A 14,843-nucleotide genomic window follows, 5' to 3' on the forward strand; every position below is an offset into this window, starting at 1 on the left:
CGCATCTCATACCCACATAAGCACAGCTAATGTAAAGAGACATAATAGTCAAAGATGTTCTATTTCCCTAGAAGCCAACCAGTAATTGAATTACAAACGTATACCAAATAGAAAGACAAAGTCATTTATGAATTAATATTACCATGAGGTCAATTACTGGTCAATTAAATTGATTGACAGCTAAAATGTAGTCCTTTTTGTAGATTATTAACTTTGTCACTTGGTAAAGTACTTTGTAAATATCAGTGGTGATGCAATAATTTAAACACATGGCAGGCATTCCCGCAGAAGTCCTTACGGATGACTATAAGGATGACTATTACGATGATGATAGTATTCATGGTCCAACACCTGCTCTCTATGATGAACAACTGGGAAAACTGATCTCACTGCAAAACACAACCCCACACTTATTGACACATGGGCAAATCATTGCAAATGGGCAGCACTTAATGCAACACATGTACCAACAATGTCCCTTTAGGCTTTTACCACAATCCACAGACGTGTATCAACACTAGCAATATAACTTCTAATGAGTTCCTGGCATGTTCTGTCCAAGGCTCATCTGGCTATTGGCAAAGAGAAGCAACACTGTGGGCTTTAACTTCAGCAACACTTGATGCTTCATATCTGGCAAAGCACTAACACATTAGACTGCGTTATTTCTTAAATACTCTTCTATAATACCAGCACAAAAAACAAATGCTGCAAGTTAGTAATTTCCCTGTTCTCATTGTCGCTCCTCCTTAAAGATATTTGTCAACTCTGCACTTTTATAGCAATATCAGGAACAACTACAATCAGAAATAAATCCCTAACAAATCCCTGGTGATTGGCATAAACTCCCTGCACAGACATTTCTCTTTTTATTGAAAAGCATTTGAGAAATAAACTGGTTATTTGAGAAGGTAAAGTGCTTTAAACAAGGGGGTTGACAAAAAATGTGTTCTATAAATATACCCTCTTTACGCCATACAGGAGTGCTGCTCCCTCCCATAGCTGGGTTTATTTTTGACCATTTAAGTCTGTGCAAAACTTGAAAATGAAAATGTATTCTTGAAAGGCTCCCCAACTTTCTTTTCATTAAATCATTTGTCAGTCACTTTATCATATCAAACCCCTCTACTCAGAAAGCAAATCAGTCATTTGTGAGGAACATATTTGGGGTGGTAAATGATCTGAGTTGGCAGTCTTTTTAAAGTCTGTCCCAAGAGTTATATATAACACTTGTCCAGTGTTAGTGGAAAGACCACCAGCTTAAATTTTTGTCATGGGTATCTGAGAGTTGTACGTCCTGTAACTTTACACCAATGACATTTTAGCGCTTCTCCAAATTTAAAACTCATTACTGACTGCAATTTCCAAAGTAACATGACATCGTTGCCTGCAATTACTGTGTCAATTTAAGATTATTTCACCATCTAGATTTATTGCCATAAATAATCCCCACACAATGCGATGCATTTTTGCAATTTAGAACTGAGTATGCCGTGGACATCTCTGGTGCACTCAGTATTTATAAGCATAATTAAGTCCCATAAATCAGCCATATAATACTGTCATCAGTTACTGATAATACTTTTTCAATCAATAAAACAATTATATTAATTTTGAATGTTGCGTTAGAGATATTTATTGTGTAGCAATATAGAAATTTGAGTTATACATGAATAATGTACCTATATACTGTATGCAATATACATTTTAAAAACTCAAGATATATACCCTCAAAACATAAGCATTAAGTATTGACACTATAATTGGTGTAATTTGCTACATACAGTGTCATGAAAATATTCAATTAATTCCAAATACTAAGAATGTATTACACAATAATTATTATTTATAAAAATAAATAAATATGAATAATATATATATACATATATTTGTATTTTAATACAGCTTTAGAAGATGTTGATTCTGTATGGAGAAAATGAAATATGCTTGTTAATGTATACATTACACTGCGTATACCATTACTAAGTAACAAGGTGTCAAGCATTCCTGACCAAATTGAGCAGGGCAGTTTTGCTGAGGAGGCAGACAGTTGTGTATAAAAACAGCAGCTCTGGATGTGTGCTTCAACTGACAGGCATCTAACACAGGTGAGTGTGGAGAGCTGTTCCTACAGCGTGTCTGTAATGTTTTATCATATTATTGTTAATTAAAAATACTCATGCGTCAGCATTTAACTTTTCATTTTCTTTGGGTAAGTTACAGTCTTTTATGTTAGAATTTGCATGTTACATATATATTAATAAGCTTGGATAAAATTACTAAATAATAATAAACTTACATTTGGATACTTCAACTTTTGTTTTGCAGGATCTTGACATACCCAGGATTCCCAAAATTTTCTGTTTGCATCAGCTAAGGTAAATTAGAACAAACAAAATGCAACAACAAAAAGATTGGAATTAAATGTAGTTCTGTGACAGACTTAAGATTTATGTTTTCAGTTGTAGCTTATCTCTCATGTTTTTCAGCCTACTTTAAGGTGCCATCATGAGCACAGACGCGGAGATGGAGCAGTATGGCCCGGCGTCCATTTACCTCCGGAAGCCAGAGAAAGAGAGAATTGAAGCCCAGACTGCTCCTTTTGATGCCAAAACAGCCTACTTTGTGACTGATCCTGAGGAGATGTATGTCAAGGGCAAACTTGTCAAAAGAGAGGGTGGTAAAGCCACAGTTGACACAGATGGAGGAAAGGTAGGTCAATAATTATACTATTTAAAATGCTTTATTATAAATTTGTCCACTAATTTCAGAACCTAACTGTGAAAGTGTCATCCAACTGATCAGAGTTTACATAAACTATATTGTAAAAGAAAACCTTTTAACTCTAAATCCTATTCAGACTGTCACTGTAAAAGAAGATGACATCCATCCAAGAAACCCTCCCAAGTTTGACAAGATGGAGGACATGGCCATGATGACCCACCTCAATGAGCCATCTGTGTTGTATAACCTCAAAGAGCGTTATGCATCATGGATGATCTACGTAAGTTTTTGCTTTGCTTAAATAGTAATACTAATAATAATAACACATTTCATTTATAGGTGCCTTAAATTTAAAACAATTTTGTTGTTGTGTGTGTAAGGTAAATATCATATTGATCTGTATATACAAGTGTTCACATATTGTTTATGTTCTCTACTGTAACAGACCTACTCTGGGTTGTTCTGCGTTGTCGTGAACCCCTACAAGTGGCTGCCAGTGTATGACGCTACATGCGTGGCAGCATACAGAGGCAAGAAGAGGATTGAGGCTCCACCCCACATCTTCTCCATCTCTGACAATGCCTATCAGTTCATGCTCACTGGTAAGATCAAGGTTACCAGTGTTAAAGTGTGTTAAAGACTGAGACATTAACTAAAACATACTCTTGTTAAAGGATGATAAAAAGAAACTCATGTAAAGCATGTTTGCTTGTATTTCAGATCGTGAGAACCAGTCTGTCCTGATTACGTGAGTATCACACCTGCTAAGTCTTTATAAACTTTATGATAGTAAAGAAGAATCTTTTTAACAATGTGTCTCTTCTACCACAGTGGAGAATCTGGTGCAGGAAAAACTGTCAACACCAAGCGTGTCATCCAGTACTTTGCAACAATTGCAGCTATTGGATCTAAGAAGGCTGAGGCAACAGCTGGCAAAATGCAGGTAAAAATGAGTGCTGTTACTAAAAAAATGATCAAAGATTTGTTAGTGGACTATTTATAATCCATCTATAACATATTACTGACATAATTAATCAATCACTAATCAATATAATATCTTTCTGCAGGGCTCACTGGAAGATCAAATCATTGCAGCTAACCCTCTGCTGGAGGCTTATGGTAATGCCAAGACTGTGAGGAATGACAACTCCTCTCGTTTTGTAAGTGAAAAAGGGGCATAAAATTAAACATATGCCTTTTGACCTGCATATCAGGAATCCTACTGACTTAAATCTGATATGTTTAGGGTAAATTTATCAGAATTCACTTTGGAACCTCTGGCAAATTGTCTTCAGCAGATATTGAAACATGTAAGTCATTTCAACATCCTGTTCAGTCAACTTTGTTTGAATTTACACTTGGGTATGATATCAATTTGGAAAGCATTTCAAAGACTGTATTCCTAATGTACGATATCAGCTATGTACTATACTGTTACCTTATGGTGATGTGTCAAACTTAGATCTGCTGGAGAAGTCCCGTGTCACCTTCCAGTTGTCTGCTGAGAGGAGCTACCATATCTTCTATCAGCTGATGACTGGCCACAAGCCTGAGCTCCTGGGTAGGTTATGACAAAACATGGAAATTGCTAATTTATCCATTGAACTAAGACAGGAGCATTTATTCATGTATTTCTTCTGATCTATTCCAGAGGCTCTGCTGATCACCACCAACCCCTATGACTACCCAATGATCAGTCAGGGTGAAATCACTGTCAAAAGCATCAATGATGTTGAGGAGTTCATTGCAACAGATGTAAATGATCAATTTATATTTGAATCAAGAATGAATAATTAGGGATCCAAGAGAAAAATATCACATCAGGCATTAACTGATTTCTTTCCTATACACTGCAGACTGCTATTGACATCTTGGGCTTCACTGCTGATGAGAAGATAAACATCTACAAGCTGACTGGTGCTGTCATGCATCATGGCAACATGAAATTCAAGCAGAAGCAGCGTGAGGAGCAGGCTGAACCTGATGGCACTGAGGGTAATTACTAAAATAATACCATGTACTCATCATGTACTTTCTTAGTTTTCTTATGTGGAAAGTACCACTAAGGTCAATGTGTACATACCACTCACTGTCTTTTTTTCCATCAGTGGCTGATAAAATCGCCTACCTCTTGGGCCTGAACTCAGCTGATATGCTGAAAGCTCTGTGCTACCCAAGAGTCAAGGTCGGAAATGAGATGGTGACCAAAGGTCAGACCGTTCCACAGGTAATAAAGAGGAATTTGGGATTTTCAACAAACTCTGTAGATATTTGCCATTGGAAGTCATTTCCATGTTCAAATCTCTTCTAGGTCAGCAATTCTGTCATGGCTCTGTGCAAGTCTATCTATGAGAAAATGTTCTTGTGGATGGTCATACGTATCAATGAGATGCTGGACACAAAGCAGCCAAGACAGTTCTTCATTGGAGTGTTGGATATTGCTGGATTTGAGATCTTTGATGTAGGTTGAGCAAAAACATGTAAAGATGGATTATACATAAACACTGTGGCCAATCAATTGACTCTGTACCTGTTTATTGTAGTTCAACAGCTTGGAGCAGCTTTGCATCAACTTCACCAATGAGAAACTGCAACAGTTTTTCAACCACCACATGTTTGTCCTGGAGCAAGAGGAGTACAAGAAAGAAGGCATTGAATGGGAGTTCATTGACTTTGGTATGGACTTGGCTGCCTGCATTGAGCTTATTGAGAAGGTGAGGGAAATTTGTCAGGGATTCTCAGGGCATTCTCTTAACTGTTGATTTTTAATCCTATTGTATTTTCCTTTCAGCCAATGGGCATCTTCTCCATCCTTGAAGAGGAGTGCATGTTCCCCAAGGCCTCTGACACAACTTTCAAGAACAAGCTGCATGACCAGCATCTTGGCAAGACCAAGGCCTTTGAGAAACCAAAGCCTGCAAAGGGCAAAGCTGAGGCTCACTTCTCCCTGGTTCACTATGCTGGTACAGTGGACTACAACATCAGTGGCTGGCTGGACAAGAACAAGGACCCCCTGAATGAGTCAGTTGTTCAGCTCTACCAGAAGTCTTCTAACAAACTGCTGTCTTTCCTGTATGCAGCCCATGCCTCAGCTGAGGGTAAGAAATCAGAGTGAGCAGAGCAATCAGAAATTACAATATCCAGTGGTAATAGTATGCATAGTATAAAAGATATCTCACATTTTCAGTGAAAATGTTCAAAAGTAGTTGATACTATTATTCATGCAAAACTGTGAGCAACATGGTGGATGTAGCACATTTTTGTAAGTTAAAATATCATATATTATATTGTTCAGTACAGACAGTTTACACTATTACATAAAGTGCAGTAACGTGGTAATAAAGTCATTCTCATGACTACATTTTAAAAAATCACTTTCTGCTAAGTAAACATAAGACACTTCTCCATTGGAATTTATTTAGTCTAATTAAGGAAACATATTTTTTCAAAACAGAGGCTGGTGGTGGTGGCAAGAAGGGTGGTAAGAAGAAGGGTGGCTCCTTCCAGACTGTGTCTGCTCTTTTCAGAGTATGTATTGTTCTATCTTTTTTAAAATACAATTCAAAGTCTTATATTAAAATAATGTCTGACCTATTATCTTATGATCTTGACCAACAGGAGAATTTGGGCAAACTGATGACCAACTTGAGGAGCACTCACCCTCACTTTGTGCGTTGCCTGATTCCCAATGAAACAAAGACCCCAGGTAAAAAAAACAAAACTACAGTCCCGCTTTTTGCAGTATATGTTACAGTGAAATATTTAACACAACAAACAAATTTTCAACTCTCAGGTCTTATGGAGAACCACCTGGTCATCCACCAGCTGAGGTGTAACGGTGTGCTGGAAGGCATCAGGATCTGCAGAAAGGGCTTCCCCAGCAGAATCCTCTATGGTGACTTCAAGCAGAGGTTACTGCAGTTTTCATTATAAGAAAGTGAAGTTGATTTTTATTGAGGTATTGTGAGGGGAAACACTAAGAGCAAGGACAATATATGGAATAACACTTTCCTCTTGTAGATACAAAGTGCTGAATGCCAGTGTCATCCCAGAGGGACAGTTCATTGACAACAAGAAAGCTTCAGAGAAGCTGTTGGGCTCCATTGATGTCGACCACACCCAGTACAAGTTTGGACACACTAAGGTAACATTGTCATAGACTGCATTACTTTTGTTCTGTTGAGTATTTTATTGATTTATGGATTTATTGTAATACCAACACACAGGTGTTCTTCAAAGCTGGTCTGCTGGGTACGCTGGAGGAGATGAGAGATGAGAAACTGGCTGAGCTGGTGACCATGACTCAGGCTCTCTGCAGAGGATATGTCATGAGGAAGGAGTTTGTCAAGATGATGGAGAGAAGGTAAGCTTATCATAAATTTTACAGAACTATTCTGTCCATAATAATTTTACAGTATAAGTGACATTTTGATTATGTTTATTTTTTAGAGAATCTATCTTCAGCATCCAGTACAACATCCGTTCATTCATGAATGTCAAAAATTGGCCATGGCTGAAACTGTACTTCAAGATCAAGCCTCTTCTGAAGAGTGCTGAGACTGAGAAGGAGCTTCAACAGATGAAGGAGAACTATGAGAAGATGCAAACAGACCTGGCTACTGCCCTGGCCAAAAAGAAGGAACTGGAGGAGAAAATGGTTTCCCTGCTGCAGGAGAAGAATGACCTGCAACTGCAAGTGGCAGCTGTGAGTAAAATCCAAATTCAACTGTGATTTTCTTTGATCTTTGAATCATTCATTACCTTTCATGACAATGATATAAATTTTTTGTGGTACAAGATTTTCAAAGCTGTATAAGGTGATGGAGTTCATTAATACATTCGGGAAATTTTATGTATATTACTAACCTCATACTGTGTATGCTCAAAACACATCCTAGGAAGGTGAGAACCTCTCTGATGCTGAGGAAAGGTGTGAAGGGCTCATTAAGAGCAAGATCCAGCTCGAGGCCAAACTCAAAGAGACAACTGAGAGGCTGGAGGATGAAGAGGAAATCAATGCTGAGCTGACTGCCAAGAAGAGGAAGCTGGAGGATGAATGCTCTGAGCTGAAGAAAGACATTGATGACTTGGAGCTCACCTTGGCTAAAGTGGAGAAAGAGAAACATGCCACAGAAAACAAGGTTCAAATGACACATTTACAAAAAAGTTTAAAATTTGTCATATTTTAACCTTTATTAATATAAAGTGATGAAAATAATGCACCTATCATGTAATTTCAGGTGAAAAACCTGACAGAGGAGATGGCATCTCAGGATGAGGCCATTGCCAAGTTAACAAAGGAGAAGAAAGCCCTCCAAGAGGCCCACCAGCAAACACTTGATGATCTCCAGGCAGAGGAAGACAAAGTCAACACTCTGACCAAGGCCAAGACAAAGCTGGAACAGCAAGTGGATGATGTAAGAAAACAACTGCTTTGACTTTGTGGTTTTGCCCCATAATGACAGGGATGTTTTGTCTTTTCAATGCCACAAATGAACTTTAAACATCATTACTAACTGTTGTAGCTTGAGGGATCACTGGAGCAAGAGAAGAAGCTCCGCATGGACCTTGAGAGAGCCAAGAGGAAGCTTGAAGGAGATTTGAAACTGGCCCAGGAATCCATAATGGATCTGGAGAATGACAAGCAGCAGTCTGAGGAAAAAATCAAGAAGTAAGTGAACTGATATAACTGTATTTCATTGTGTGACCTCAATTCCTACTTTCAAAATTAAGCATGATGTTATATTATTGAAATCCAGGAAGGACTTTGAGACCAGCCAGCTCCTCAGCAAGATTGAGGATGAACAGTCCCTTGGTGCTCAGCTTCAGAAGAAGATCAAGGAACTCCAGGTAACAATGTTTTACATGAATATTATCTCCATTGACTCAGAAACAACATGTTTAAACCAATTATCCTTTATGATGTTACTATGATGAAATCTAGGCTCGTATTGAGGAGCTGGAGGAAGAGATTGAGGCTGAGAGGGCTGCCCGGGCTAAGGTAGAGAAGCAGAGGGCCGACCTCTCCAGGGAGCTTGAGGAGATCAGTGAGAGGCTTGAGGAAGCTGGTGGAGCAACAGCTGCTCAGATTGAGATGAACAAGAAGCGTGAGGCTGAGTTCCAGAAGCTGCGTCGTGACCTTGAAGAGTCAACCCTGCAGCATGAAGCTACCGCAGCCGCTCTCCGCAAGAAGCAGGCTGACAGTGTTGCAGAGCTGGGAGAGCAGATCGACAACCTCCAGCGTGTCAAGCAGAAGCTGGAGAAGGAGAAGAGCGAGTACAAGATGGAGATTGATGACCTCAGCAGCAACATGGAGTCTGTAGCTAAAGCTAAGGTGTGGGATTTGTTAATATTTCTCTCTTTTGATATCTTGGGGATGTAAAAGCACATATACCTCAGTTAATAGAAAAAGAAATATGCAACTAATGCACTATTCCCCCTCTGAGTTTAGGTTATCACTGACTATTCAGTATAACATTGATTTTTAATATCCTGCTTTGTGCTGCACTCAACTTCGCATCATTTAATTATTTTTTTAAATTCATAACGTTTTTTTTTTGTTAACAGAGCAACTTGGAAAAAATGTGCAGAACCCTTGAGGACCAACTAAGTGAGCTCAAAGCCAAAAATGATGAGAATGTTCGCCAGGTGAATGACCTCAGTGCTCAAAAGGCAAGACTGCAGACAGAGAACGGTGAGTCTGCAAAGAAAACAATGCTGTGGGTAGAGTTTGTCATATACACAAAAATGGCAACATGTGCAGCTTAGATTTCTATATCTCACTAATAAATACTTCAAAATTTTTAATTATGATTGTTTTTTTAATTAATAGGTGAGTTTACTCGCCAGCTTGAGGAGAAGGAGGCTCTTGTTTCCCAGCTGACCAGGGGCAAGCAGGCTTTCACTCAGCAGATTGAGGAGCTCAAGAGACACGTTGAGGAGGAAGTGAAGGTATGAACAATTTCCTTCTATGTTATTACATTCATTAAGACGAATATTAATGGATCAGTTGTGAGGTCTCTTAAACAGAAGAACATTTCTATTTTATCAGAGAAAGTCTCTCAATCAATGCATCATTGTGAAACAAGTGCTTTAGTTCTGATTTAGCATAGACAATTATACAGTTCTTTAAGATCTGAGATGATAATTACTGGGAGAGATAAAATTCATTCATTCGCTAAGTATATGATAATGTTTAGTGGAACATAGTAGTTATTAAATAATACATTGAACTGAGTCATTCCGAGAAACTGCTTTGTAGATATAGAACTTAAAAGTGCTTATCCACACAGCATTTAGATATAAGATGTATTAGGTCATTTAAAAAGTCCTTTCATATGTTTTGTGTCTTCTCAACAGGCCAAGAATGCTCTGGCCCATGCTGTTCAGTCGGCCCGTCATGACTGTGACCTGCTCAGAGAGCAGTATGAGGAGGAGCAGGAGGCCAAGGCTGAGCTGCAGAGAGGAATGTCCAAGGCCAACAGTGAGGTGGCTCAGTGGAGAACCAAATATGAGACTGATGCTATCCAGCGTACTGAGGAGCTGGAGGAGGCCAAGTGAGTCACTTTCTTTTCACTGTAAAGGTGTGTAAAGTAGTTTTCACTTCAGTTAGTTGCTCTTAACCAATTAAAAAATGTTTTCACTACAGGAAAAAGCTTGCCCAGCGTCTGCAGGAGGCTGAGGAATCAATTGAGGCTGTGAACTCCAAGTGCGCCTCTCTGGAGAAGACCAAGCAGAGGCTGCAGGGTGAGGTGGAAGACCTCATGATTGATGTGGAGAGAGCCAATGCTCTGGCTGCTAGCCTTGACAAGAAGCAGAGGAACTTTGATAAGGTAAATGGTTAAACTGGAAATACAAAACAGTTTTATCAGAAGAAACATCTGTATATTTATAAGCAATCATTTTACCAACCAATGCAAATCTAGGTCCTGGCAGAGTGGAAACAGAAGTATGAGGAGGGCCAGGCAGAGCTGGAAGGAGCCCAGAAGGAGGCTCGCTCTCTCAGTACTGAACTGTTCAAGATGAAGAACTCTTATGAGGAGGCTCTGGATCAGCTGGAGACCTTGAAGAGAGAGAACAAGAACCTGCAGCGTATGTCAACATCATTTAATGTCTTAATTTAAGCTTCTCTTTGACGTCTCTTTAGTTGATATGATTTAATGATATAATGCATACTGCATATAAGTAGTAAGTCCCTCAAAGTGTATATGGCTTTCGTTCTTCTACAGAGGAGATCTCAGACCTGACTGAACAGATCGGTGAGACTGGAAAGACCATCCATGAGCTGGAGAAAGCAAAGAAAACAGTGGAGACTGAGAAGGCTGAGATTCAGTCAGCACTGGAGGAAGCTGAGGTAACACAGTTTGAAACTTTAAAACAGACACTGTACATATTTGTTTTGCTTGATTTAACTCATTTGAGGCAGTGGCTTTAATTCAAGTGAATTTAATGAGATAATTCTTTACACTTTTTAAAGGGCACACTGGAGCACGAGGAGGCCAAGATTCTCCGTGTCCAGCTTGAGCTCAACCAGGTGAAAAGTGAGGTTGACAGGAAGCTGGCAGAGAAGGATGAGGAGATGGAGCAGATCAAGAGGAACAGCCAGAGGGTGACTGACTCCATGCAGAGCACTCTTGATGCTGAGGTCAGGAGCAGGAATGATGCCCTGAGGATCAAGAAGAAGATGGAGGGAGACCTGAATGAGATGGAGATCCAGCTGAGCCATGCCAACAGGCAGGCTGCTGAGGCCCAGAAACACCTGAGGAACATCCAGGGACAACTCAAGGTGTGTTTTGTGCTACTGCTAAATTAATAAAATGTTGAAAAGGGAAGGTTGTGAACTTATGTTTTTCTCTTCATTGTCAGGATGCCCAACTGCACCTTGATGATGCTCTGAGAGGACAGGAAGACATGAAGGAGCAGGTAGCCATGGTGGAGCGCAGAAACGGCCTGATGCTGGCTGAGATTGAGGAGCTGAGAGCTGCTTTGGAGCAGACAGAGAGAGGACGCAAAGTGGCTGAGCAGGAGCTGGTTGATGCTAGTGAGCGTGTTGGACTGCTTCACTCTCAGGTTTGTTTTTGGTTAAGGAAAATAAATTGTACATAATGTACATATGGACATACTGATACAACCAGGTATAACAATATCAAAATAAATCTGACTCTGTTCAATATCCAGAACACCAGTCTTATAAACACCAAGAAGAAGCTGGAGGCAGACCTTGTCCAGGTTCAGGGTGAAGTGGATGATGCTGTTCAGGAAGCAAGAAATGCTGAGGAGAAAGCCAAAAAGGCCATCACTGATGTGAGTTTATAACCTCACTGCTATTTTAGAAAGAACAGAATATTTTTGAACTTCAGTTGACCTATCAGAATATATTTGTTAAACAATAAATTTGACCCTTTTCAGGCTGCCATGATGGCTGAGGAGCTGAAGAAGGAGCAGGACACCAGTGCTCATCTGGAGAGGATGAAGAAGAACCTGGAGGTCACAGTCAAGGACCTGCAGCACCGTCTGGATGAGGCTGAGAACCTCGCCATGAAGGGCGGCAAGAAGCAGCTCCAGAAACTGGAGTCCAGGGTATGAAGTGAATCTCTAAAGTACATACGCCAATTCTCTGTGCTCAACTCCATCTACAAATCTCCTGATAATCACATTTCAGGTCCGTGAGCTGGAGGCTGAAGTTGAAGCCGAGCAGAGACGTGGAGCTGATGCTGTTAAAGGAGTCCGCAAATATGAGAGGAGAGTGAAGGAGCTGACCTACCAGGTGAACTTCATTTCTCAAACATCTACAATAATAACTCTCACTTTCTGTTTGTTACTCCATATGTGACAATTATTTATCTGTGCAGACTGAGGAGGACAAGAAGAATGTGACCAGACTCCAAGATCTGGTGGACAAGCTGCAGCTCAAAGTCAAGGCTTACAAGAGACAGTCTGAGGAGGCTGTAAGTCAACGACGCTATTGTGAATAATAAGTTACAGTTGAGTTAATATTGACATTAACAGACAAATTAATATGACTCTAAACATTTCACAGGAGGAGCAGGCCAACACTCACATGTCCAGGCTCAGGAAGGTTCAGCATGAGCTGGAAGAGGCTCAGGAGCGTGCTGACATCGCTGAGTCCCAGGTCAACAAGCTGAGAGCCAAGAGCCGTGATGCTGGAAAGGTAATCATTTATGTATTAATGTCTTACAACTTTTAAATACAGACATACATGCTGCTGACCAATTCATATAGTTAAACAAGTGTGTAGAATAATTTGAAGAAGTGCATGTATACTCTATATCTATATAACCATAACCATAAGTATAATATTAGCTTTATTAATTTTTCTATTTTTTCTTTTTCAGGGTGAGTCTGCTGAATAAGAGACCACATCCCAATGAAGACATTCAACAGAGTTCATAAAATATGAACCAACTGCTGAATTCTTTATACATTGTAACATGACAATAAATATTTTGCATCTTCCTCACTACCATTTACTCTGCGTATTTTTTCTCTTAACCTAATGTACATTCTCTAAAATGGGCACACAGCAGTTGTGTCAGGTGGAGACTAATCAGTCTAAGACTTTGCAAGGCAGTTAACAATCATAACATCAACTCATCAACTGGTATAGAATTAGACCCAAAAGCAGCCACACTAATAAAATCCAGGTCTAAATATATTGGTTAGGACCTGGAGTAATATTTTCTGAAAAGAGTTCTGCAATGTTAATATCATTTTAAGTAAACTCTCTTTAAAAGAGTCAGCTGGGATGAGCTCGAGTCTCCTACAAGCCTCTGCAGGATAAGTGGTATAGTAAAGTGTAAAGTGGTGGATGAATGGATGGCTCTTTGAAACTAAAGAACTAATACAAAACTACTTAGCATGATATTACATTATATTTTAGCCAAAGTCAATGGCTGCACATATAATAGCATCTGCAATAGAAAAGGTTGACAGTAGGCTGACAAAGAAATCAGGAATCACTAATCTATACAATGAAAAGGACATAAAACATTTTACTGGTACTTCCCAAGAGTCTAAAAGTCTCTGATGTGAATCCAGACTTGTAGATGCCTTTCTATTTTTGATCAGGGTATATCACCTTACCCTGCTTAAAAATATGTGCAGCCATCAGATAATTTACACCTGCCAGTTATAAAATCTGACATTTCACATCACATTGCACATCCATATACATCAACCCTTCTTGGGTTTAGAAAACTATTTACTGCAGTGTAAACAACCAGTTAATTGAAATACACGAAAGTAAATTCAGAAGACGGAGTTTATAGTTTTGTTTTAAACCTCAACATTTCAACAATCAACTCTGAAGTTAGCTGTTTTTACCCTGTTTAAATAGATTTCAGTACTTTGTTTTCTTTGAGGCTCAATACATCTTCTAAACAAACTAAAAGCATCATTATAAGTAATTTCTATCAATAAATGGAAATAAATAAATATCAAAGGAAACATTGTTGAGCCCAAAATCTGCATTTTAAAAATATTCTTAATTGTTTAAAAAAAGCACTAGAACACAACCAGATTGTCGTCATTATTTTTAGTCTTATGGGAGTTGGTATGTCTTCTTACGTTACACTTCCAGGACGAAGACAGCACCCCTCCAACATTAACGTCAAGAGCTGCAGTGTCAAGTTTGTATCAGATATCTGAGACAAGTGTACCCTGTAACTATACACCGGTAACAGTCTCACACTTCTCTAACATTTAGACTCAGTACTGGCTGCGATATCAAAATTAAATGCACATGACTTTTATAAAGTGCGTCTATGGAAATGTAATCTAAATAATGCCTCACAAACTATGCTGAGCATTCTTGCTATTTAGTTTGAAGTGAAGTGTGAACATTAGACCAATGCATTACTGATATTATATTTTCATTGTAAAGCATCTGTAAAATATATGCACATCCTAAACATGTGGCCTAAAATATCATATCATATATGTATATAGGTATGTATATATATATATATATATATATATATATATATATATATATATATAAACTGAAGTTATATATATATATATAGAGAGAGAGAGATAGAGAGACAGATATAATATATTATATATTACATATATAGCTCTTACAGGACTATACAGCTTTG

General features: G+C 38.9%; 1 protein-coding gene across 1 annotated transcript; it reads left to right on the forward strand.

Moving 5' to 3' along the window:
- The first annotated feature begins 2,493 nt into the window (after positions 1-2,493).
- LOC113140967 (myosin heavy chain, fast skeletal muscle) lies at positions 2,494-13,112 on the forward strand. Its single transcript, XM_026325118.1, has 39 exons — positions 2,494-2,712; positions 2,861-3,004; positions 3,170-3,326; positions 3,445-3,472; positions 3,556-3,667; positions 3,792-3,884; positions 3,971-4,034; positions 4,187-4,285; positions 4,376-4,479; positions 4,581-4,719; positions 4,833-4,951; positions 5,036-5,185; positions 5,268-5,438; positions 5,516-5,822; positions 6,179-6,252; positions 6,343-6,430; positions 6,518-6,635; positions 6,745-6,868; positions 6,951-7,087; positions 7,174-7,429; positions 7,623-7,865; positions 7,965-8,141; positions 8,250-8,395; positions 8,484-8,574; positions 8,669-9,058; positions 9,292-9,418; positions 9,557-9,675; positions 10,084-10,280; positions 10,373-10,556; positions 10,650-10,815; positions 10,953-11,077; positions 11,201-11,509; positions 11,590-11,793; positions 11,902-12,027; positions 12,133-12,303; positions 12,386-12,490; positions 12,576-12,671; positions 12,764-12,895; positions 13,080-13,112. The coding sequence occupies exons 1-39, from the start codon at positions 2,509-2,511 to the stop codon at positions 13,095-13,097; spliced, it is 5,814 nt and encodes a 1,937-aa protein (XP_026180903.1). The 5' UTR covers positions 2,494-2,508; the 3' UTR covers positions 13,098-13,112.
- The last annotated feature ends 1,731 nt before the right edge of the window (positions 13,113-14,843 follow it).

The sequence above is a fragment of the Mastacembelus armatus genome, chromosome 8, assembly GCF_900324485.2.
Source record: "Mastacembelus armatus chromosome 8, fMasArm1.2, whole genome shotgun sequence".
In the NCBI taxonomy this organism is placed as follows: Eukaryota; Metazoa; Chordata; class Actinopteri; order Synbranchiformes; family Mastacembelidae; genus Mastacembelus; species Mastacembelus armatus.

Coding starts and splice junctions, on each gene's coding strand:
- LOC113140967 (XM_026325118.1), top strand. CDS start 2,509: ATGAGCACAGACGCGGAGATGGAGCAGTATGGCCCGGCGTCCATTTAC. Junction 3,327..3,444: donor CTATCAGTTCATGCTCACTG/GTAAGATCAAGG, acceptor CTTGTATTTCAG/ATCGTGAGAACCAGTCTGTC. Junction 12,491..12,575: donor TGAAGGAGCTGACCTACCAG/GTGAACTTCATT, acceptor TTATCTGTGCAG/ACTGAGGAGGACAAGAAGAA.